The 21,932-nt window shown below is 39.4% G+C and overlaps 2 protein-coding genes across 15 annotated transcripts in view; one reads left to right on the top strand and one right to left on the bottom strand.

The window, feature by feature from the left end:
• The window catches only part of LOC103137673 (vitrin), a 47,919-nt gene extending 26,328 nt beyond the window's left edge, over window positions 1-21,591 (top strand). For 10 of the 11 annotated variants that reach the window (XM_007551519.2, XM_016671185.1, XM_016671186.1 and 7 more), the window contains 5 exons: window positions 310-457; window positions 544-647; window positions 1,945-2,171; window positions 2,243-2,756; window positions 3,403-5,710. In XM_007551519.2, coding sequence (XP_007551581.1) covers window positions 310-457; window positions 544-647; window positions 1,945-2,171; window positions 2,243-2,756; window positions 3,403-3,581 — 1,172 coding nt within the window. In that variant the 3' untranslated portion in view covers window positions 3,582-5,710. Of the gene's footprint in view, window positions 1-309; window positions 458-543; window positions 648-1,944; window positions 2,172-2,242; window positions 2,757-3,402; window positions 5,711-13,328; window positions 13,334-14,561; window positions 14,567-21,580 lie in introns of those variants that run through there. The other variant, XR_001662039.1, reaches the window with a different exon arrangement.
• LOC103137672 (striatin) overlaps window positions 7,001-21,932 on the bottom strand; it is a 31,388-nt gene continuing 16,456 nt past the window's right edge. Inside the window, exons 4-17 of one of the 4 annotated variants that reach the window (XM_007551516.2) lie at window positions 19,309-19,387; window positions 18,068-18,232; window positions 16,495-16,624; window positions 16,252-16,417; window positions 15,185-15,295; window positions 12,984-13,127; window positions 12,759-12,895; window positions 12,332-12,507; window positions 10,942-10,992; window positions 10,716-10,837; window positions 10,463-10,630; window positions 10,224-10,364; window positions 9,176-9,364; window positions 7,001-8,502 (exon numbers count right to left, since the gene is read on the bottom strand). In XM_007551516.2, the coding sequence (XP_007551578.1) occupies window positions 8,333-8,502; window positions 9,176-9,364; window positions 10,224-10,364; window positions 10,463-10,630; window positions 10,716-10,837; window positions 10,942-10,992; window positions 12,332-12,507; window positions 12,759-12,895; window positions 12,984-13,127; window positions 15,185-15,295; window positions 16,252-16,417; window positions 16,495-16,624; window positions 18,068-18,232; window positions 19,309-19,387 (1,949 nt within the window). In that variant the 3' untranslated portion in view covers window positions 7,001-8,332. The remainder of the gene's footprint in view (window positions 8,503-9,175; window positions 9,365-10,223; window positions 10,365-10,462; window positions 10,631-10,715; window positions 10,838-10,941; window positions 10,993-12,331; window positions 12,508-12,758; window positions 12,896-12,983; window positions 13,128-15,184; window positions 15,296-16,251; window positions 16,418-16,494; window positions 16,625-18,067; window positions 18,233-19,308; window positions 19,388-21,932) is intronic. The other 3 variants (XM_007551517.2, XM_016671194.1, XM_016671195.1) reach the window with 3 other exon arrangements.

The following is a 21,932-nucleotide window of genomic DNA, read 5'->3' as shown; positions in this document are numbered from 1 at the left end:
ATAAGACAGGAGCTTGTCTGAATAATGTCTTGCAGACAGACTAGAGCAAACTAGATTACTGGATTTGGACCAGAGCAGCTTTCCTTATCGAGTGACTCTAAGATATGACAGCAATTTTAAAAGCTCAGCTGAATTTAAAAACAAAAACATGTAATCAAATATGTGTAAGAGTTAAAAAAAAAATCAATATTTGGTTTCCTTTATCTTAAGTTTGAAAGTCTTATTTGTATAGAGAGATTAAAAAACAACAATCCACCTCAGTGCAGTGTGGTGTAGCCGCATGGTGTGTTCCTTTTTTCTCCCCCTCAGATTGTAAGGTTGATCTTGCCTTCCTGATGGATGGCAGCTGGAGCATTGGGAAGCGGCGTTTTAAGATCCAGAAAGACTTTCTGGCTGACGTGGCTCAGGTCATCAACGTAGGCATGGCTGGACCAATGATGGGCATCATCCAATACGGGTAAACTCTGTCTATGCTTTCTGTGATTTTTTTTCCCAGTTTGGGAAAAGAAGATGTAAACTGACTGTTTATTGTTTTGTTTGAAGTGACGAGCCTGTGACGGAGATCAGTCTGAGGGCCCACTCCAGCTCCAAGGACGTGAAGTCGGCCATAGATAAGATTGTGCAGAAGGGCGGCATGTCCAACGTGGGTGAGTGACTCCCACTGGCTGCTGCCAGCTGCGACTAAAGCTCACAAACTCAAGTGTGAAAGCGAAAGGGTTACAATTATCGCATGGTTTTTACTACGCTGGCACATTTTCACATGCAGGGATAGAATTAAATCTAAATTTGCCAGGAGACCAGTGAGCTAAATTACAGCTCTCTCTCGTAAGGCGTGTTTTTCTTCTCCTGCCACCAGAACGCATTTGTTTTTTACAAGCTTGCAGGGGTCAGCTCTCAAAAAGCAAGGGTTGTTTGTTGCTTTTTTTTTGGTGCGGCAGCATTCATCAGCTGCAGATTTTGGAGCTGATGGCTGGATTTTTTCTTTAGGGTGTGCTAAATTTTGCTTGCTGACAGTTTGTTGGGTTTGACCACAATCGTACAACAGTGTGTGTGAATGTAAAAGGCTCTATAATCTCGATCAGAGCCTCTCCTGTTATTGTAAAGACCACCAACAATCAACTGACAAACTAAATATAGGTTATCCTAGTACAGAGATATCTCTGTGCAGAATACTTTGTCCTTTAGCAAATGCATGGGTTCTTCCACCTTCTGTATTGTATTCAATAACGTTTTGGAAACCTTAAAGCAGCGTCAAATTGTAATAAAATATATATACTAAGCTTTAAATATCTCACTGACACAACATGGAGTTGGCAGCATCACACTGTTCAGATGTAGTTAGCGATTATTCTGCCGATTAAAGTTTTAAAGTTTTGGCTGCACAGTTTCACAACATTTGGTGGATTATTAGATGGCTTTCAGAAGAATATTCCTTCAAAATGGCTGTCATTGTGTGGCAGGAAACCACAAAACCTTTAATAAAATTCAATGTTATTTCACTTTTCTTATTAATTTGTTCTGAGCTCTCTGGAATCTGCTGAATGTGTCATCGTCAATGATTAGTCATTGGTTAATCAAGTGTTTCAAAAAATCTCAAGTCTCATTGTGTTCAAAGTGTCAAGTCCCAGTAAGACCTGGGACTACAAAGGATTTAATTTAAAATATTTTTCAGTCGAAATTTAAATGTCAGACCTATAAATGCAGCAGATGACGTTTGTGGCACAAGATTTTCTTTGGAGTTGGGTGAGTTTTATGTTGTGTTTGGACTCATAGCTGTCAGTCACGTCTGGCAACCCTGTCCATCACATAAAATCCCCACAAAACACAGTGAGGTTAGAGGTTGTGACATGACAAAATGTGAAAAAGTTCAGCGGGCATTATGCTTTCCTAAGGCACAGCAGCATCAGTTATTTGTCTCCCTGTCGCCCTCTGGTGTTCAAACAGGAAAGGCCCTCTCCTACATCAACAAACAGTACTTCAGTGATGCAAATGGGAATCGAGGAGGGGCTCCTAACGTAGCGGTGGTGCTTGTGGATGGCTGGCCCACAGACAAGGTGGAGGAGGCTTCTCGACTCGCCCGAGAATCCGGCATTAACATCTTCTTCGTCACCATCGAGGGCCCTGATGAGAATGAGAAACAAAATCTGGTTGAGGCCAACTTTGTTGACAAGGTGGTGTTTAGTTGCACAGGTTTACCGGTGCGTCCCATAAAAACAGTCTGTAACACTGTTTCACTCCCCAGGCTGTGTGCCGGACAAATGGCTTCTTCTCCCTTCCCGTGAACAGTTGGTTCGCCTTGAGAAAGGCTGTGCAGCCGCTGGTGAAGCGGGTGTGCGACACGGACCGCCTGGTGTGCAGCAAGACCTGCCTCAACGCCAACGACATCGCCTTCGTGATCGACGGCTCCAGCAGCGTGGGGACGGGCAACTTCCGTACGGTGCTCCAGTTCGTGGCCAACGTCACGCGGGAGTTTGAGATCTCGGACACGGACACGCGGGTGGGAGCTGTGCAGTACACCTACGAGCAGAGGCTGGAGTTCGCCTTCGGACAGTACAACAACAAGGCCGAGCTGCTGAACGCCATAAAGCGCATCAACTACTGGAGCGGCGGGACCAGCACCGGAGCCGCCATCACCTTCGCGGCAGAGCAGCTCTTCAGCAAATCCAAACCCAACAAACGCAAGATCATGATCGTCATTACAGATGGACGTTCGTACGATGACGTCAGAGCGCCTGCGCTGGCCGTCCATCGCCAAGGTGAGACCTCATCACTGGACAACGTTTGGAAAATAAGAGCTAAATATGACATTTGCCTTTACAGTGTTTCACAAATGTATTCATACCCTATTTAACCTTCTAACGTAGAAGATATTTTCAATGTGCACCGTTGCCTTTAAATCTGCAATATGGGACAGAAACAATCAATCGTGATGAATCGTGTATTGTTACAGGGTTGTTACGATACAAAAATGTCAAACTCAATACTAAAAAAAAAAAAAACACTTGATACTGCAGTAAAAAATTTTTTGAAGGCACATGGATCTTTTCCGTTGATAACAAAATAAATTACTAATTACAAAATGACATATTTTAACTTAGGATGAAACTAGTATGTAGGGACAGTTCAACCTTTGTTAAAAGAAATATGTATTTTAAAGTTTTGCTTCCCTGTTTGATAAAACAGAATATGTATTCAGCAGCAACTCTGTACAATTTCTGTGTGCCTGGCATTTTTTCTGAATGTTTTCTTTAATGAACAACTACATCAGCAGGATATCTGCTCTTATTGTCTTTTGCCTAACCTTCATTTCAAAAAGCAAAATGGCTTTAATGTCACATTAGCCTTCAGAGATGCACATGCAATTCATTTTTTGATAACCCGTGTTTTCCTCCCCTGATCCAGGTGTGATCGCCTACTCCATCGGTATCGCCTGGGCCGCCCAGGATGAGCTGGAGTACATCGCCACTGACCCCGACAAAGAGCACTCCTTCTTCGTGGACGAATTCGAGAACCTCTACAGATACGTCCCCAAGATCATCCACAACATCTGCCAGGAGTTCAACTCTCAGCCCAGGAACTGAGGTCATCAGTGTGACGGAAGGGGATCGTGTCGGACCAGGTCTGTCTTTATCAGAACGCTGACCGCAAACGTTCTCACCCTGCGGCCCCACAGATGGCGTCTCCAGGTGGGCTGCAGGCACACACAGATGCAGAGGCTAGAATTTACACTTCCAGTGAAAAGCTTACAGACACTCATCACGGGTATGAAAGTCGCAACAATTTAGGTCTTTTAATGAGTTTTTATGAGCCAGAGTTTCACAGGGAACCGATTTTACATCAAGTAACATCAGTGAATTTCAAACGTGTTTGAATTTAATCTGGATGTTTTCCATTCTAGTCTTGGTCATCAAAATTATACACAAAAGTTCAAATACATATACTTCCAACAACATTTGATGGCTGCATGACAGCCACATGCTTATTATAGCCAACAATAAGCTTCTGTTGAAGTTGTGGCTGAATATTTGCAGAATCGGTAGAGTTAATTTAATTTGGATGGGTTTCTGGTTTTCATCAAAGTTGTGGTGAGGCTGGAGCTAGTCCAGACACTCAGTGATTTAATTATTTCCAAAACCAGTTTTAATGTGTGTTTAAGTGCCACAGCTTGAACATAAATTCAGCACCAGTTTCTCATTTTAACTGGGAAGTTTCTTGTTAAAACTAGAAAATATTCCTGTTCTTATAACATGCAAAACTCATCAAAACAAGAAACTTTGACGTTATAATGAGAGAAATTTTATGTCTCATTATTATGGCAGAATTTCTCATGAGTTTTATATGTTGTGCTAAAAGGAAGAATACGGTCCCCTGACAGACTGCGGTTTGCTAAAACACACTCTGTTTCTTCTAGACAACATCCAAAAATCCCAAGAGGTGTTGCTGGTTTATGACCTTCTGTATTTAAAAGAGGATACATTTTGGTTTTAATGAGATTACTGGTTATAACAAGTTGTTTTTTTAATGTCGTTAAAACAAGAAAGTTTTTCAAACACGCGTCAGACACTGAGGCCTCTGGACTGGCTCTTCCAAAGCCAAAACCTCAACTGTATTGAAAAAATTTGTGGACTAAGCTCAAAAGCTTGGGATGTATCAGGAAACCAACTTGTTTAGAATAATTAGTTGTCAAATATCCAGCCAGAATTAAGCCAGAAGCCTGATTATGGTTTAAAAAGCAATCGTACAAGTGGCCAAGGTTCAATTCTCTAAAAAAAAAAGAAATATTTGAGGTGGTATGTATATAAAACATTTGAACCCTTATGAGCCTGCAAGGATCAGAACAAGTTTTATAACCTAACCTCCTGTTCTTGAAATTTCTTGAGAACGATTCAAACACGTCTCTAAAGGCACAAAATAATCCCACGTTCATTCTAATGATGAGTTTTTGTAAACTTTTTCTTGTAACTGTATTTGATCATGGATTTGAAGATAAATTTTAAAATGTATCAACACAGTAAGTTCTCATGAAAAGCATTAGAATTGCACCATTTGTTGGTGCCACAAACAACAACACTGTCAACTCTTCGGGTGGCCAGTTTGTGTGATTTCCCTCGCACAAAATTTAGGTCATTTCTTAACAAGTTCATCAACAGAAACTGAAACAAAACAGAAAGCTACAATGATATACTGCAGTCACAATGCAACTCTTTTTGTGCGAAACTAGAAAGTGATTCCAACATAATAAACTTTGCAGACATATGTAGGTTTAACACATTCCTAACATTTCCTCTAATGGATTCGTATACTTCATAAGCTTGTTAACATGGTGCTTTCATATGATTACCTGTGAAGAGGATCCCCTCTTTCACAGCTGAGGCATTTTGATCTTCCCAACAGGAGACTTAATCTGAGTTCAAGTCAGAGACTATGGTGCTGTTTATCTAATTTTTATGTGGGTGTAAAAGCAAACCCCCAGCATGGATGTGGACTTCTGTGAAACGTGGGGTTGTTTTATGCAGTTTATTTCATCCCTTTCTGTATTGTAATAGCGAGCGGCTCCTAATATACCAAGCATTTTGAAGTTTAAGAGTATTTATGATTTTTTTTTTTTTACCTTTGTTTTCCTGTTTGTACATATGCTTATTAAAATGCTTTGCTTGTCACGTTCACATAATTGATCATTTTTTGTTTTTAATAAAACAAATGAACAGAACATGATGGTTTTTATGGTTGTTTTTTTTTCTCAGCATATTTTTTTTTCCTGACGATTAGAAATATGAAAATAAATATATATGTTTGTATATTTCTATTTCTATTGCCAATAAAATCTAAAAACATTGAATTGTTGGAGAATAAAAAGGAGAGACCAAAAGAAATGTCAACAAAAAATAACTCAGCATTTGCACTTACGTGCAGCAAAATATCAGTGTGTCCAAATATGAGAAATTATCTTTTCAAATGTATTCAACTTAGATCTTTTCTTTCGAATGAAGCAGCAGAGTGTAAGAAAACTGCAACAAAGTGAATAAAATATTCCTTGTGGCTTTATGTGTCCAAGCACATTCAGGGAACAAAGCAAAAGAAAATAAAGAAATGAGGAAGAACACAAGTACAAAGTGAGTGATGTAATGGTTTAAGATTCACATTCCAAATAGAAATTACAAAGCTTTCTGGCAGCAGTAGTAGACTTTTTTTTTTCAATGCAATCCGGGTGGGCGATTGCATTTAGTAGTAAGTAGTAATTATTCGCAGTAACCCTTATGAATTTTAAGCTTTTCTTTCCACATCCAAGCACCACTTTTAATCTGTTCAGTTTAGAACAAGCAACATTGATTTAGACGCATTTGTACATGTGTGTCTTGTAAAATAAACGTTTCCACCTCAGGTTATGGCTTATGTGAAGAGCGGCCATATTGGATCTCGAAGATGATCCAATATGGATCATCTTCGAGATCATCCAACACCATCATGGTGTTGGATGATGGTGTTTCCAACACCATCATCTCGAAAATGGTGTTGGAAAAATTCTCCGACAGTCCAAGTTGGAAGTCCGATTTCAGGAGCGATTCGGAAGTCCAATTTCTGACTTTTGACTACAAATTGAACGCAGCATGACTTCACAGATACTCACCAGAAAATCCAAAGTATCCATTTAAGACCTAATGAGGAAAATCTGGTCAAAATTAAAACAGTTTAAGGCCTAAAATTGAGATTACTTAAAGTGATTTAGTGAATTTAGCAACTCAAAAATTTAACTCAGTGGATTAGACCAAATCAGGAGTGATAATTTACTATAACTTTCCAGTTATTTATATGGGGTTTCTCAAATGTATATGTAGGAATCATAGCAGCATTTCAGGTGTGTTTTTGATTAGAGAATGACATTTTAGCAAAATATAAATCTAAAAAAAAAAGATGATTTTGCATAATATTGAGCATAATTCAATTCATGTGATCGGGTCAATCAAAAACGCCATTCAAAATAACCAACATCTGAGCCCAATTAACATTTTACAGCAGGTTTTATTTCGAACATACTCTCATATACAAACCAGTGACTGAGAAAATGGCTCATGTAAAGCTGTACTCTCTGCGTACAACATCCTGTTTGCCTTTTTTTTAATCTTTCCTTGCTTTCAAACCTCATGGATTTACAGTAAACTGGAACTGCAGGACATTTCTCTTGGTTAAATCATCATTTCAAATAGTCCTAAAAGTACTGCACTAATCTCCCGCTAAACACTGGACTACTGTAAATACCTGGACATGATACATCACATCGTAGTCAAGCATGTCCACACAGCTGAGGCGGGGGAGGGGAAAAAAAAACAAAAAAAAAACCTATATACAGTACACAGCATTCAGTTCAAACGAGAGCAAACTGGCCAAAATGTGTTAGATATTCCTAAAAGTTGACATCTAGAATCAAGTCTGTTTAATTTTAATTATATAACCAAAATGGTTTACTTTGGACACATAAGCGTGTAATCTTCGGAAGTGTACAGTGGCTTGAAACTAAGAAACAGGCATGTAAATTAATGGTCTGTATCGCTCTACCAGCGCTGCCGTCAAACACACAGAACTGACATCCCAACCACACTTATCAAAAACAAAAACTCAAACTCACGCTGCACTGTAAATTTTTAAGACTGAATATATATTTTTGTTTATTATAAGCATTTGTAATTTTACATCCAATGTTAAAACCGACAACATTGCGACAACCAGCTTCCCCCCGCCCCCGAAAAACAAGCTTGTTAAAATAACATTTTTTAAAGACCTTTTTAAAGCAAAGGCACATTCGTCAATATAGATTTTTAAAAAGGAAAATAAAGGCAGGTCAAGCAAGCAGAGTCAGTCTGGGGAAGCTGAGGAGAGGAGCTGGGAGGCTTCTGCCTCAGAAACGCAACACGGAGAAAAACTTGGTTTATCTGAGGAGGACCTGGGATGAGCGTGAAGGAAGATGGGACCTCACATCTCTGCTCCTCGCTGCCACTTGTCCTGAGCCTCTCTCCTTTCTGTGGAGGTGAAGTTTGAGTCTGTCTGCAGGGGGCGCTGTGGCCAGTCACACCCAGGCCTGCCTGGATGGTGGGGAGTGATGGGGGGTAGGGACCAGAGAGCAGTTCCTCCTCCTCCTCCTTCTCCTCCTCACAACCTATTTGAGGCTATTGGCTACATAGTCTGCGAGTCCGACAGGAGACCAGTGGCTAGTTTGAGGTGGGACCAGACTCGCTGCCTGACTGTCCTTCCCCTGCTGTGTCTCTATTGGTCCCTGATCGTAGGAGACTGAGTCAGAGAGCGAGGCTGTGGTGGGGGAGGGACGTGTTACTCCGTGTCATACGAACACCTTGGCAAGAGCGTCCGCCCCGGCACTGGCGATGTAGCATTTAGACGGATGGAACGCCACGTCGTGGATCGATTCCTCGAATTTCTTCCTGTGAGCCGTGAACTCTTGGATGCAGGTTTTACTCTCCAGGTTCCACAGACGGATGGAGCAGTCGTGACCTGAGGACAGAACAACATGCAGAAAGTTGCTTAGAGGTTTTACTTGGCTTTTAGTCCTGAAGACATTTCATATTTTGCACAAAAAGGTGTTTGAGAAAAAATGTTATGCTTCCTTGAACAGGTTAGAAAAGGTTTACGGGAGATACAAAACATGTTCATTGCCTTTTTTATGCAAAATCATTCTTAGATGACGAGATGTTGGTATGCTCAGTCCTGCCTGTTTCTAGCTCCCTTCAGCAGTTTCAGGGCCTCTTGTCACTTTAAATCCAAATAAGCTGCTGCTGGCCACGCCCCCAACTCAATGTTTACACTCATGGCTGCAAACATATGTGCAATTATACAACCCTACATCTTTGAAAAGCAGAAGTGTAGCCTCCTGCACTAGACACATTGACCAAAACAAAACATATTATTTTTCTGGAAAATATTAAAAAGCAAACAAACAAATGTTCTTTTTCCCCTCTGAGTGCATGCAGTCAAGTTAAAGCTTGACTACTTGTACAATTTGAGATCCTACAAGGAAACTATAAATGTGTAGTAAATAAATATAATTTCAAATCCCTGCTCGGCATAATTCACATTTTCTAAACGCTGCCAGTTATTGTTAGACTGGGTTTGAGTTGACCGTTCAAGCCACAGAAGAAGAAAGCCGAAGACGACGTTAGATACTCACTGCCTGACATGAGATAAAGTCCGTTTGGATCCACAGCTAAGCTGGTGACGGCGTCCAGATGGGCCACCATGGAGTGAATCAGCTTCCCGCTGTTATTGTCAAAGAATTTGATGTGTCTGTCCTCCTGCGCTGTGATGGTGATGGGAAGAGTCGGGTGGCTGAGGACCTTGTTGATCTGACAGGGAGTGCCTGGTTAAAAGAAGAAAAAAAAGATTTAAAGATGAAAAACAGAAATATCTGACTCCAAGCAAAGATGTGACAGCCGGAGAAAGCATCAGTCAACACAGATTCAATGGTCAACACAAGTTACTACATAAAGGCAGCGTCTTGCAAAGATATTCACAAATAGGCCTGTCTCAACAATCAATAAATCAATTGACTGCATGATAAATGAAAACATGCTTTTGTGCATAATTTTCAACATTTTGAAATGAGACTGCACACTGCAAGAACAATAGCTTACTAAGCAAGAACACTTGAAATAAGACAAAACTAACTTACAAGCAACTTTTCTGCAAGAAACAGGAGCTTGTCTTAAGTCAATAATTCCTTAATATTGATAAAAGAAGCATGAGTTCCACTGGCAGGTTATTTCACTTATAATATGGGATGACTGTCTTGTTTTAATAATTTGTCAGTGAAACCGGTGTGTTTTTAAATCAACATTAAACAATTATCTACTAAAAACAACCTCCTTTGTCTAACTGAAAGTTACTTTTTAGTTTTGTTTTATCTTAAGTGTAGTAAGATGTTTACACTAGAACTAGACAAAAAAAATACTCTAAGATTTTGTGTTTTTTGCAGAGCAAGACGAGTTTAATAGTGCATGATCAACTTTAAATGGTTTGATTTCCTCATCAAATTAAACTTTGTTAGATCCGAGTCACTGGGAAGTGAAGAGGAAAATGGCTGCACACAAATGGATGTAATCACCCGATGGTGATTTAAACAGTGAGTCAATGTCTGTTCAAGCTGCAACATCAACGATTTGCTCTACATTTTCAGCCCAGCTCGGTTTGTGCCTTGCGCAGTTTGTCCCTAAACGTACCAGGCTCCAGATTAGATTCCATACTGAGCACCAGCTGGCGGGTCTCCATGTTGAAGAGGCCGATCTGGCCGTTTGTGAAGGATGTGACCAGATGAGCTGGTTCACTGCACACCAGGTCCACAGAGGAGGGAACTCCCAGCTCTAGCAGAGGGATAAACAAGTGCAAGTTTTAATTCCTCAATTTTAAACAAAGACGGGAAAAAAAAGGTAAACTTAATGTATGTGAATCCGGTTGTTACTTTTGTTTTCGTTGAATACTGCGAGCGAAGGGGAGGTGGTGTTGGCATCCCACAGCTTGACGGTTCCGTCCGCGGAGCAGGAGAGGAGGCGCTGGTGTGCGCTGCTGTACACCAGACCCCACACCGAGTCGGTGTGTCCACTCAGCTCTCCACGCAGCACTGACGGGTCTGAACACACGGGGACCACGGTCACTTTTCATGCGTTGCAGCTAAAAATCACTCCTGGTTGAATCGAAACAAGCGCCGAGGTTACCGTAGGAGTCGTAGGGGTCGATGTTCGGGTTGGGCGTGTTCCAGCACTGGATGGTGCCGTCGACCCCTCCGCTGAAACACTGCTCCCCTGTACTGCTCATCACCACACTCAGTACAGCGCCCCTGTTGTGTTTTACATAAGAAAATAGCAACCATTAAGTAAACTGTATCACAAGCTGAAAAAAAAAAGAAATGAAAAAAGAATTGACAAAAGTGCCATATTTTACCTGTGGGCCCTGAAAGTGTAGATGGGCTCCACGTCTAAAGATGTACTCCTGCTGACAAAATGTTGATTCATTTAATATAAAAGAAATAAAAACAACCATCTGAAATCTGAAGTAAAATTAAGCCTCCCATTAATTTACTACTGTGGGACAAAAATATAGTTTATATGGTTTAATATGGCTCATATTTGCTGCAACAAACATGAGACTCAAATAGGACTGAGACGGAAATGATGTAGAAAAGGTTGAATATCGTCACTGCTAGGTAAGAAATTGCACAGAAATAAAATTATCTTTACATCTTAAACATTGTACTAATATGCTTCCGACTTAAAATTTGTATTTTTACTAACCTTGTAGTTCCCTGGACATTTGTTTTTGTTTTGTTCCATTTTGTTTTTGATGCAAGTGGAATAAAAATTGGCCAAATTTTGGTGGAAACTTTAATTTTTCATGTTTTTTTTCCCCACAAGCCTTTTCATCTTTTTAAAAATGTTACATATACATTTTTTATAAATTTTCCATTGATTGGTGTTGGAATCCCTTCACAATTTCACAAAAGGCAAATGTATTTTCCATGCACAAAAAAAAACATTTTGATTCATAAAATAGGATAATTTATTTAACATTCACAGTCTCCGATTGTACACACCCAGAGAATATTTTAGTTTGGATCGGTTCTTCTAAAAAAAAGTTCAATTAAATATTTAATCACTAAAACTTGTCTGTAATAAAAAAATTATGAAAAGTCAAGTCTTAATTTTCAATCAGAATTATTAATTAGATGATTATGTTTTTTTTCCTCATTTATTTTTAATTAATGTATTAATTTTGTATTTCCTAATTTTTCCTCTAAGATGAATGCTCTTGCATTACATTATTATTTACATTACATTATCATAGTTTTAAATGCAAAAATGTAAGCACCATTTCTGCACCATTTACATTTTTTTGGAAAAAGAAAAAGAAAAATTTAAGGAAAATAAAAAAAAAAAAAATTTACATTTTTTTGGAAAAAGAAAAAGAAAAATTTAAGGAAAATAAAAAAAAGAGATAATAACACTAGTGTAACTTGCTTCAAGTAGAAATTACAATGAAATATTTATCAAAGCTACCTTTTATAGACCAAAATATTTAGCTGCTTGTTTTCTGTAATTAGTTTTAGTCATGCAGCTTAAGTACAATGCTGAGATAAAAACAAATACAATAAAAATAAACTAATTTCATCTTTTCTAGTCTTAGAGCTGCTGGGTTATGTCCTTCTGCAGAAGAATGTCAATTAAACACACACACAAAAAAGCTGCAGCTACAGGATTTGTTTTGCTCACATTTGGTAGGAAAAATAAAAACGGTCGTATGAAGGTCAGTTAACAGAGAGCTGAAGCTTTCTTACTTTTTGGCCGGAGCGGTTTTCTGCAGGTTCCACATTTTGAGCGTGTGATCCTCAGAAGCAGTGATCAGGACCGGCTCCACAGGGTGAAAGGTCAGAGCGCGAATCCCGTCAAAATGACTCCGCAGGGTGAATTTGGGGTTCCACGTTTTTCTCATGGCGTCTTTATTGTTGCCGATCTGAGGGAAATCAATAAAAGAAAAAAAAAAAAAATCAAAATAATAAAAATGTAAAGACAATCGTACAAATAAATCTAAGAATGTAATGGTTTATTTTCATGGTGTTTAAAGTAATTCTGCAGTTGTACGGTTAGTTTAGGGAATAATGAGGTTTGTGTTCTGCAAGAATCTGCCTCACTTTTAAAAAAAAACAACAAAAAAAACTCTGATTCTGATGTTTCAGTGACGTTATTTTGCCCCATGCCACTCACATCATACACCATGCTGTCGGCCTCGTTGGCCACAGTGAGTCCAGCCAGCTCCCCCAGACCCAGAACGTTCTCCATGCCCTCCTCCGTGCCCATAATGAACGACTTTCCTGGTGTGGGTGGGAAAGTGAGCGCTTCAACTGCGGAAAGGGCAAATAAAAAACATCCGTCAATCGGCAAAGAACTGGCAGAAGGGACAGGAAATGCGTCTTGTATTTAGCGACTCACCTTCTTCTGTCCTGTTCCCCTCGTGTTCGCTGAAGCGCGGCACGCTGGGCCGGGACTGCGGGGTCGGCTGAGGCTGCATGTGAGACAGGTCCTCCGTGTCTCTCAGGTTAGCCAGCATGTCTTGCAGCTTAGACCGGTTGGGCCCTGTTAATGAGTTAGGTTCAACGTTCAAACAAACGACATATGTTTGGATGGAGTGGAAGAAAAAAAACAAAAACAAAGCGGTGGGTAAATGCTGAAGCAACAGAGAAAAACATGAATATAGAAGGAAGCACTGAAAAAAGAAAAAATCAGTAAAAACAGAGGATGATGGGAGGCCAGCAGTAGAGTCCTGCAAAGGTAGAGAAGAAGTTGAGGCACATTTATCTTTAACGGCGAACAGTGGAGAGCAACAGTCATTGCTGCTTGAAGGTAAAACAAATTTTGGTCTTTATATATTTATTTTTAAGTAACATTAAACTTGAAATAAATTCTAAAATCAACAACTAGGAGCACATTTTCCCCTTCAGATTCTTCAAACAGAACTTTTTTTTTTTTTTTCCAATTTGGAGAAATGTGCTGGAAAAAAACAAACAAAACAAAAACAGAGCACTGCTTTGAATGTATTGTTATTCTCCGATCCACAAACAGTGAAAAATATCAGGGCCGCAACCAATGATTATTTTAGTAATCAATTATTCTATCGATTAGTTAAACAAGAAGTGGCACATTCTGCAGATTTTAACCACTGAAGCATTTTTGTACATCAGAAATATATTAAAATATACACATAAACAAATAATGAATTCCTTTTTAAATAACAAACATTTTATTGCCTAACATGGAATAACATAGCTTTCATTTAGTGTATGCAGCTAAAAAAATATCCTGATGTGAAAAATGTTGGCCTTTCTGTGCAACTTGACGTCAAGTTGTACATCAACACCTTTTGCTGTTCAAAAGTAAAAGGTGCTTATAATTGGAGATTTTTTTTATTTTTTCACAGAATTTAAACCTGGTGAATTTAAAACTATGCAACTTGAGTTCTGAGTAGAACATATTTACAGACAAATAAGGTTTCTTTTAAATTTTATTTATTTACTTATTGTTACCTTAAAAGCAAAATGTATATTCTTTTAAGAGTTTTGGCTTAATTGCTGCTCTGAATGTCTTTCAGCAAACTGACTTTTGGACTCTGTACATTTCTTGAAGACATTTTTGTGTGAACTTTTATGTCTGTTGCTGCTGTTATGTATGAATTGTCCTTTATAGAATAATAAAGGCTGTTTCTATTGCATCTGTTATCTATTTAGCTTCATGCACCTGCTGGAAATGAGACTTAATGACTCAATTTAAACTTCATGAAATCCAACTACATGTCCCAGCAAGCCTTTAAGAATAAATCCTAGTTTAGTAAAAGGAAGCCTTGTGCTTGTCAGTCAGTGGTCTTTGATATTTTAACTCCACTTTCGTCTAGAAAGTCTCTCCACATGAACACCAAAGTGATAGAGCATCAAAAGAGTGAAGAAAAATCTTATGATTTCTGTTAGATCATAAGAGGAGAAATGAAAGTGAAAAAAGTTTGAGGAAAAAAAGGAGTTGAAGTACGTTGTTGATCTCATGATCAATCAAAGAAGGGAAAGTCTGCATAAAACATGTAAGAGCTCTCAGCTGGTAAACGAGGCTTAAGCGAGCTTTTAATCTGAGAGCAATCTTATTACTCAGCTAAGTCACTTCTCCAAGAAGCTTCTATTAGCTGTTAATCTATATCAGCTGCTATATTATTTGCTACTGGAGTATCAACATGGCAGATGGACGAGGACATCAATGGAGATCATTATGTTGTTATGACTACAAAGACAGAGAAACAGATGTCTGTAGAGATGGCTAGAAGCCCAGAAGGGAGACGGATTGCCTTACTGACGCAAAGTGTCACTTAGTCGCAAACATTTAACAAAGACGAGATGATGGTGTGAAGATGAAATGAAGGGAAACAAACAAATGCAACAGACAAGACATTACACTTCATATGGGAAGGGATTTAATGGCATTCGCAAGCACTAACTGGAAGACAAAGAACAGAGACAAAAGAAGGAGCGGCTAGAGGAGGAGATGGAAAAAAAGATGCTCTCTTTTGATCGGAGGCGTTTTGATCGAGCTCAGGAAAGTCAGGTTCTGCAGAGAAGAGACTGAAGGAGGCAGCAATGTCTATCGGCACTTACTCTTCACCCCCATTTTCCCCTTGCGCTCCTTTTTGTACTGCTCCTTGAGTTTGTTCATCACTCCCGGGTCCACGTCCCAGGCCTCAGAAACGGGACCCTGCTCGTCCTTGTCTACACAGGGGAACAAAAACCAGACCGAGAGGCTGTTGAGGAGCTGCATGGCCGACGAGAGGCTGAGCTGGAGATGCAGGCCTCTCTCAGGCCCAGAGCTTTTACTCAGTTGGTGGGTTTTAAACAACTGGATTCTCCAGAATCTCCTCATATTTTTGTTTTCTTTACTAGAATTGTGTTTTGTCAAGAACTACTGTTGGGTGAAGAATTAATCAAATTCAGGAATGGTCTGATTTTCAAGCATTAAAAAAGATTTTTTTTTTCCACACTGTTCTTTGCTAACGTATTGAATTGGTTTGCATTTTGTCATGTTACAACCAGAAACTTCCATGTACCTCATTGGGAGTTTATGTCCCAGAACAAAACACATTAGTTCACAACTCAAGTGGAAGAAAAATGATTTTCAGTTTATTTTTGTAAAACATGAAACTTTTTAGACTGATAAACCAATTGATTATTATTTCAATAATTGAGTCATCATGATTAATCTGATTAATCATTTCAGACCTATGTAATTGTAATTGTAAAGAAAAATGTTTGAAAGGCATAAATTATGCATTACTTTTGCTGGTTTATCATATAAAATCCCAATAAAGCACACTGAAGTTTATGGTTGTAATGAGAAAAAATACATTTGTGGGTTGTGAATACTTTTAGGAGCTACTATGTATTTTCTTTTTTTAAGGTTGATGTTGATCTGAGGGGAAACGACTGGAAGACACAGAGTGGGCTGGCTATGGGAACACAGTGGAAGACAAACTGTGGGTTAAACAGAGACAGTCCTCATGTCATGGTTCATGACCACAGCGTGATTTATGAATGAAGACTCCAGGAACATCACCAAACTGTTAGAGGAAACATTTTAAGATAACTGCATTAAACAATAAGTGATGTGTTCTCATCAGTTTTTCATGGTGATCGACTCTGCTGCTGTGTTTCTGGCGTCTCAGTCTCACCCCAGTCGGTGCCGTCTCCGGTCCCCCGGGACTCTGAAGTGTCCATCTCGTCAGGATTTGACAGGAAGTCGAAGCCCTTCAGGGCCTCCTCTGTGTCGGGGTCCTCACTGGTGTCCATACTGGCTGGAGATGATGACGATGACGATGAGGGCTTCTTTCGCACAATCTAAGGAAGAGTTTATTTTCTTTACTCTGCACAAACATTTTGGACCAAACTAGACTCGAGGTAGACCAGTTCCTTACAGTCCTGGATTCCACATTAGTCCTGTCCTTCCCGTCGCTGTCCTCCTCCTCATCTTCATCACTGAAGTCTGCATTCTCGATGAATTTGAAGGCCTCCAGCACAGCGCTTGTGTCAGAAAGCTCAGCTTTTCTGCACAGACAAAAATACTTTTATCAAAACAGTTTCCAAAACACTTGTCAGCGCTCATGGATTTGATTTACACGACCCCTAGGTTTTTTATTTATACCAACACATCAACATGGTCGAGCAATAAACGAGTTAGAGTTTCATTTATCAATTTAGCCTCGACAATAACAAGCACGACTGATTTTATGCTTAAAATTAGAAAGAAAAAAACAAAAAAACATGTTTCCATGTTTTGAAAGTGGTGCTAGTTAGAAAATCCTGAGTTACAACGATGGAGAAACTTGAACCTTGATATCCGTACTCTATAACATTCTATGATAACGCAAGGACAAAATTAATCCGAATGTCAAAATCTAATATTCTAACTTTTCCCTTTAGCAGCTATCAGGATCTAATTTTTAAAATCAGAACCTTATGTAAAAATATATAAATAAAAATAAAAATAATAATTATTTTTGTGTGCAAGACTTCTAAAAATCTTTAAGATTTAAATGCAATACCTTCATGAATCATAAAGACAGTGGTGTCCAAACTTTTTGCCACATGCACAAAAATACTATTTAAATAAACACATATAAATAATCAAAGCCTGCAGTATATTAATTAAATATATAAAGTCATCAGATGTCTCTAGTAGGGCAGAGATGTGTGCATCATTGTGAATCTGATACAAAGAAATTTTGCTCATTTCTCTTTTTGCAAGTTGTTTTTAGTTCAATTAAAAATGTTTACACATTTTTGTGTCAATTATTATTAAGACAATCATCAGCTACGTCTTTATTTAACCTTTATTAAATCATGCAGGACAGATTAAGAACAATTTCTTATTTACAATTGTTGCTTAGTGCTAGGAAGGAGCTGTGAGAGCAGGCAAGATTTAAATAAACTAATATAAACATTACACTATGTATTCATGTTAGCAAGGACAATTAGAAAGACATTACTAAATAACCAAAAATAAATATAGAGTCACTAATCTAGCCCCAACTGGGAACGTCAGGCAAGACAAAGAGCAAAACACTGATTATCTGGAAGATGTTTCCAAGATAAACTGCAGAGATCAAAGTTTCCTGAGATGTTTTGTAATACATTTGATCACATAAAAAGAAACTGAAAGAAAAGCATGAAGGACGTGGGAGGATGCTTCTTGGAAAGACCTGTTCTAAACTAAATGTTTGCAGCTTGGAGCAAATAATGAAACTGAAACAATACAGCAGAATAAAGTGCGTTTGCAGCTCCGCAGCGAGGAGCTAGGCATCTGTCTGCAGCCAACTGGAGGGGAAGGTCCAGCTCTGCTCTGTCCCAGAACAAACAGATCTATAGATAGGCACATCTAGATAAACAAACACTTTAGCCTAAGGATCAATTCTGCACTCTGAGATTCCTTAAAATTGATTATCTCACAGAATGTCCTCAACAGATCCAGGATTACTGGCGTGTACTCACCCTCTGGTCCCCTTTGGTGTCGAGTTCGGCCCGTTGACCGAAGGCTCCGTGCTCATCCGTTCTCCAGTCTTGCCGGCTCCATCGCCGGCGAGGCCCAGCAGGGCTCTGACCCTCTGCGACTTTACATCCAAAATGGTGTCTGTGTAGCCCACCTCCTGCAGGTACCTGCAAACAAGGTAGAAAAGGAGTTTAGAAAACAGAGGAAATAAGCAACCCCCCCAAAAAAACCGAACTCTTCTCTTCATCTGCAGCACACAGTAAAGTTTATTCTGGCCTCCAGCCTGAAACGCTGCCTCCTTGCAGATAGATGGCACTGCTGTGAGGGCTCTTCTTGCTCCAGTGCTCATTAGAAACAGTGACTACCACAGTGCCAACCCCTCTTTACAGTGCAGAACACATTTATTCCCCCTCCTGGTAATTTCTGATTGGTCATCCGTGACTTTATGATTAATTAGCATGGCCACAGCTTTCCTGTAACGGTAAGTTATTTCTTCCCCATTCCATTAGCACTTTTAGCAGCGACTACACGAGGTCAGGGAGGAGGTGGAGGTCTTTCACAGATTATTTGTTTCATATTAGACTGTCAAGACATGGTGACAGTTTTAATAAATGTGTACTGTTGCTTTAAATTAAATGTTTTTTGTACACAAGTTTACTAAAAAGATGTGAAAAACATGTTACTCCTCAGAGTCTGTTCATCTCTCAGTGGTTTTGTTCATGCTCTCAGTTCTCTTGCAGCAAAACAAGCTTCTCATCAAATATTACACCAACCCTACAACAATGGAGGATAAGCCTTCGCAATCTGAGTGAGTGAGTGACTAACAGAAAGGGAATGGGGGGGGCGAGGAGAGGGTGTTTTGGCACATTATTGATCCATCGCTTCACACAGACTGCTGAGTAAAATGGCTCCTTTCATCGGCCGGCATGTTGGGGCAGATGAGGAGCGACGCTGCAGGGATGATGTCAAAACTCACAGACTTTATAGAGCAATGCAATAACCACCCTCTAAACAAACAGGGAACGTCTAAGGAAGACACAGATTTAGTGATGACTGTAGTTGTCCATGTGAGGGCGCTGTTCACCATCGTTTTAATTCTGTTTGGCCACAGTTGGCCCAGCAACAAATGTCACAAAACTTGCTTGCCTGAAAAGAGCAGCTCCTTAGCCCCGTAATCTCAGGCTTTTCATTTAATTTAAAACACATTCGGTTTGTTTTGGACTGGAAGAGCTTGTGTACTCACTGTCTGAGGAGCTGCCGGCCATGTTTCCAGGACAGCTGATTGTTAAGTGATCCAGAAGAATCGTTCTCGTTGGCCTCGTCTGAAGGAGAGAAGAGAGACACAAATCAGAGCTTCACAAACAACACAGACGAACAAGCCTCTGACATTATTTCCACTGAGCAAACAGCGAGAGCATTCCTGCATCGCTGCACTCTGGAGACGACGCACATTCTTTACCACAACTTAATAAAACCAAATGTCAAATCCAGTTGAACAGGAAACATTTTTCTCTTCGATCTGTAAAGGCTGGGACTCCAAACCTAAGCTAACATAGTTTCAAATTTACATAATTGCAAATATTTATATCCTAACAGATGAACTGTTGTGTGACAAAGGCAGCAGAAACCGTTGAGACAACAGCTTGAAGTAAAACAAAGCATCTAACATCTCGTAGTGTCAAAACTCAGATGACTGATCTGTGCTCCACCCGACTACCATGAAACACCAGAAAGACGAGTGATGTCAGCAGCAACGAAACACAAGCTTTGTCTTCATCAAGAAGGAAATACTGGTGCAAATCAAAGATGGTCAGCCCTCGAGCAAGGAGCAAATAAACAAATAACACAGACCGTCTCGCAAAAGCATATTAACACCTGAGCTCCAAATATTGTCTTGTTAGAACCATAAACTCTAAAGTGTTTACTTCTATCAAGATGCCCTGAGTCAATACTTTGCAGAACCACCTTTAACCGGAATTACAGCTGCAGGTTTGAATATCTGGAAACGGACAATCGAGTTTAGTCAGACTGCAATTTATTACAAAACTGAGCAGTTTAAAGACTTTTATACAGAAGCACTTTTCAAAACCTGAAAATGTTTAATTGACATTCAAGCATTTTGAAGGACTCCAAGCACCTGTAAGAAACCTGCATATTCTAAACCATTTAACGATCTCTGGCTGTATGTTTAGGGTCACTCTCTTGCTGGAAGGCACACCTCGGCCCCAGGCTCCAGTCTTTATCCAGTCTGCTCCGACAGAGCAGGTTTTTCTGCAATTTTGCTGTGTTGTGGCAAATGGTGAAGCACTTTTTATTGCTTTCTGCATTTGTGGGGCCAGGTGGATTTCTGCAGTTTTATCCCCGAGTTATCTGGTGTGTTTCTTAGTCTTCATCAAGGTTGACCAAGTCCAATCCTCAAAAGGTACTATCCTCCAAAACACCTGAATCCCCTTGTTAACACATTATTCAGCTCTGCAGAGGCCGGTTAATGAGTCATTTGATTCAGCTGTGTTGGAGAAGGGATGCATCTAATAGTTACAGGATATTATCACTTCTGGTCGTTTTGTTCTGTAACAAACCTCTTGGGACTTCACTGAACAGCTGCATCTACACCAAAATTAAATTAGATGAAGGTGGAGTTTATTTCTGAAGGTAATTTGGATTTTCGTTAGCGATATAAGAGTAAATGCAGCTGACAAATATTCTAATCTTTACTGGTAAAAACCTCTGCAAATCCACATATTATTGTCCTTAAACTACATATTATGTTTAATTTTAGTGCTCTATCTCATACAATCCCAAGAAAAGTAATTTTAGTTTATGGGATTCATACTGTAATATGGCTGGGCCATATGAATTAAAATTAACCTCTGATGTTTTTATACCAAACTCAATTAATTTTTTTCCTTAGAACAAACAATACAAAAGATAGAAAATATCTAAAAGAAACTGGCTTTTATTCCAATCACTCCTTCTGTGAGTTGACCTGAAATCAAAGTCGAAATAAATATAAGCTGTAGACACACTAATGGGGGGGAAAAACAAAAAACAGGTAGTTCTTGAGTGGGCTACCATCACTCTGAACTGGAAACCCAAAGAGCGTAATGGTGGCAAAACAATCCCAATCTTCCAAAAATAAAAAAATCAATCTTCAAACACAGAAAATGTGATTCTACATTGTAGAAGATGACATGAGAGCTTGTTGAGGGCCAGGCGGAAGTGAAGACGTCTCAAAAACTGGGTCAGAATTAACGCAGAGGGTAATGGGCTGGCAGACGAGCCACCAAACCAGTAACGCCTCCCAGCTCTCTCTCTTTTCTCCCCCTCTTTCATCCCACACCTCTCTTCTTCACCTTCTCCAAATCATCAACACTTCAAGGGTTCTGCGCTTTGAACGTTCCTCATGAATAGAGATGAGCAGAGAAGAGAGGAAGCATCGCTATCCAGGCTGATGGCTCGAACACGAGGACCCGATAAAACCAGAATAAAATAAGAAGCAGGTGTTGTGCTCATAGTGCTCGTGTTTCCATTGTTCATCAACTAAAAATATACCATGGCTCACTATTCATTTGGTTTATTAAACCTACTGTTTCAGCTCAATTACAGTAAAAAAAATAAATAATTTTAAGCTCTAAAAATAATGTCCTCAATATTCCACAAATAATCCACAAAGCAAACTGTGAATCCTTTCATGGAAGCTGTTTTCTACTTATAAATGTTGTAAAATTGCCGACAGCTCGGTGGACTAAAGAATAACAAAGACAAGCTTCCAGTGGAGAGCTTTTGATTTTTCTCAGATGTAATCGTTTCAGTGCTTGGAACAAAAACAAAGTGTAGAAAAAAGGAATAACTAAATAGTTGGAAGGC

The sequence above is a fragment of the Poecilia formosa genome, unplaced genomic scaffold, assembly GCF_000485575.1.
Source record: "Poecilia formosa unplaced genomic scaffold, Poecilia_formosa-5.1.2 Scaffold42, whole genome shotgun sequence".
NCBI classification, from domain to species: Eukaryota; Metazoa; Chordata; class Actinopteri; order Cyprinodontiformes; family Poeciliidae; genus Poecilia; species Poecilia formosa.
The sequence above is the reverse complement of the archived record's forward strand: the minus strand, read 5'-3'. Positions and strand labels throughout refer to the sequence as shown.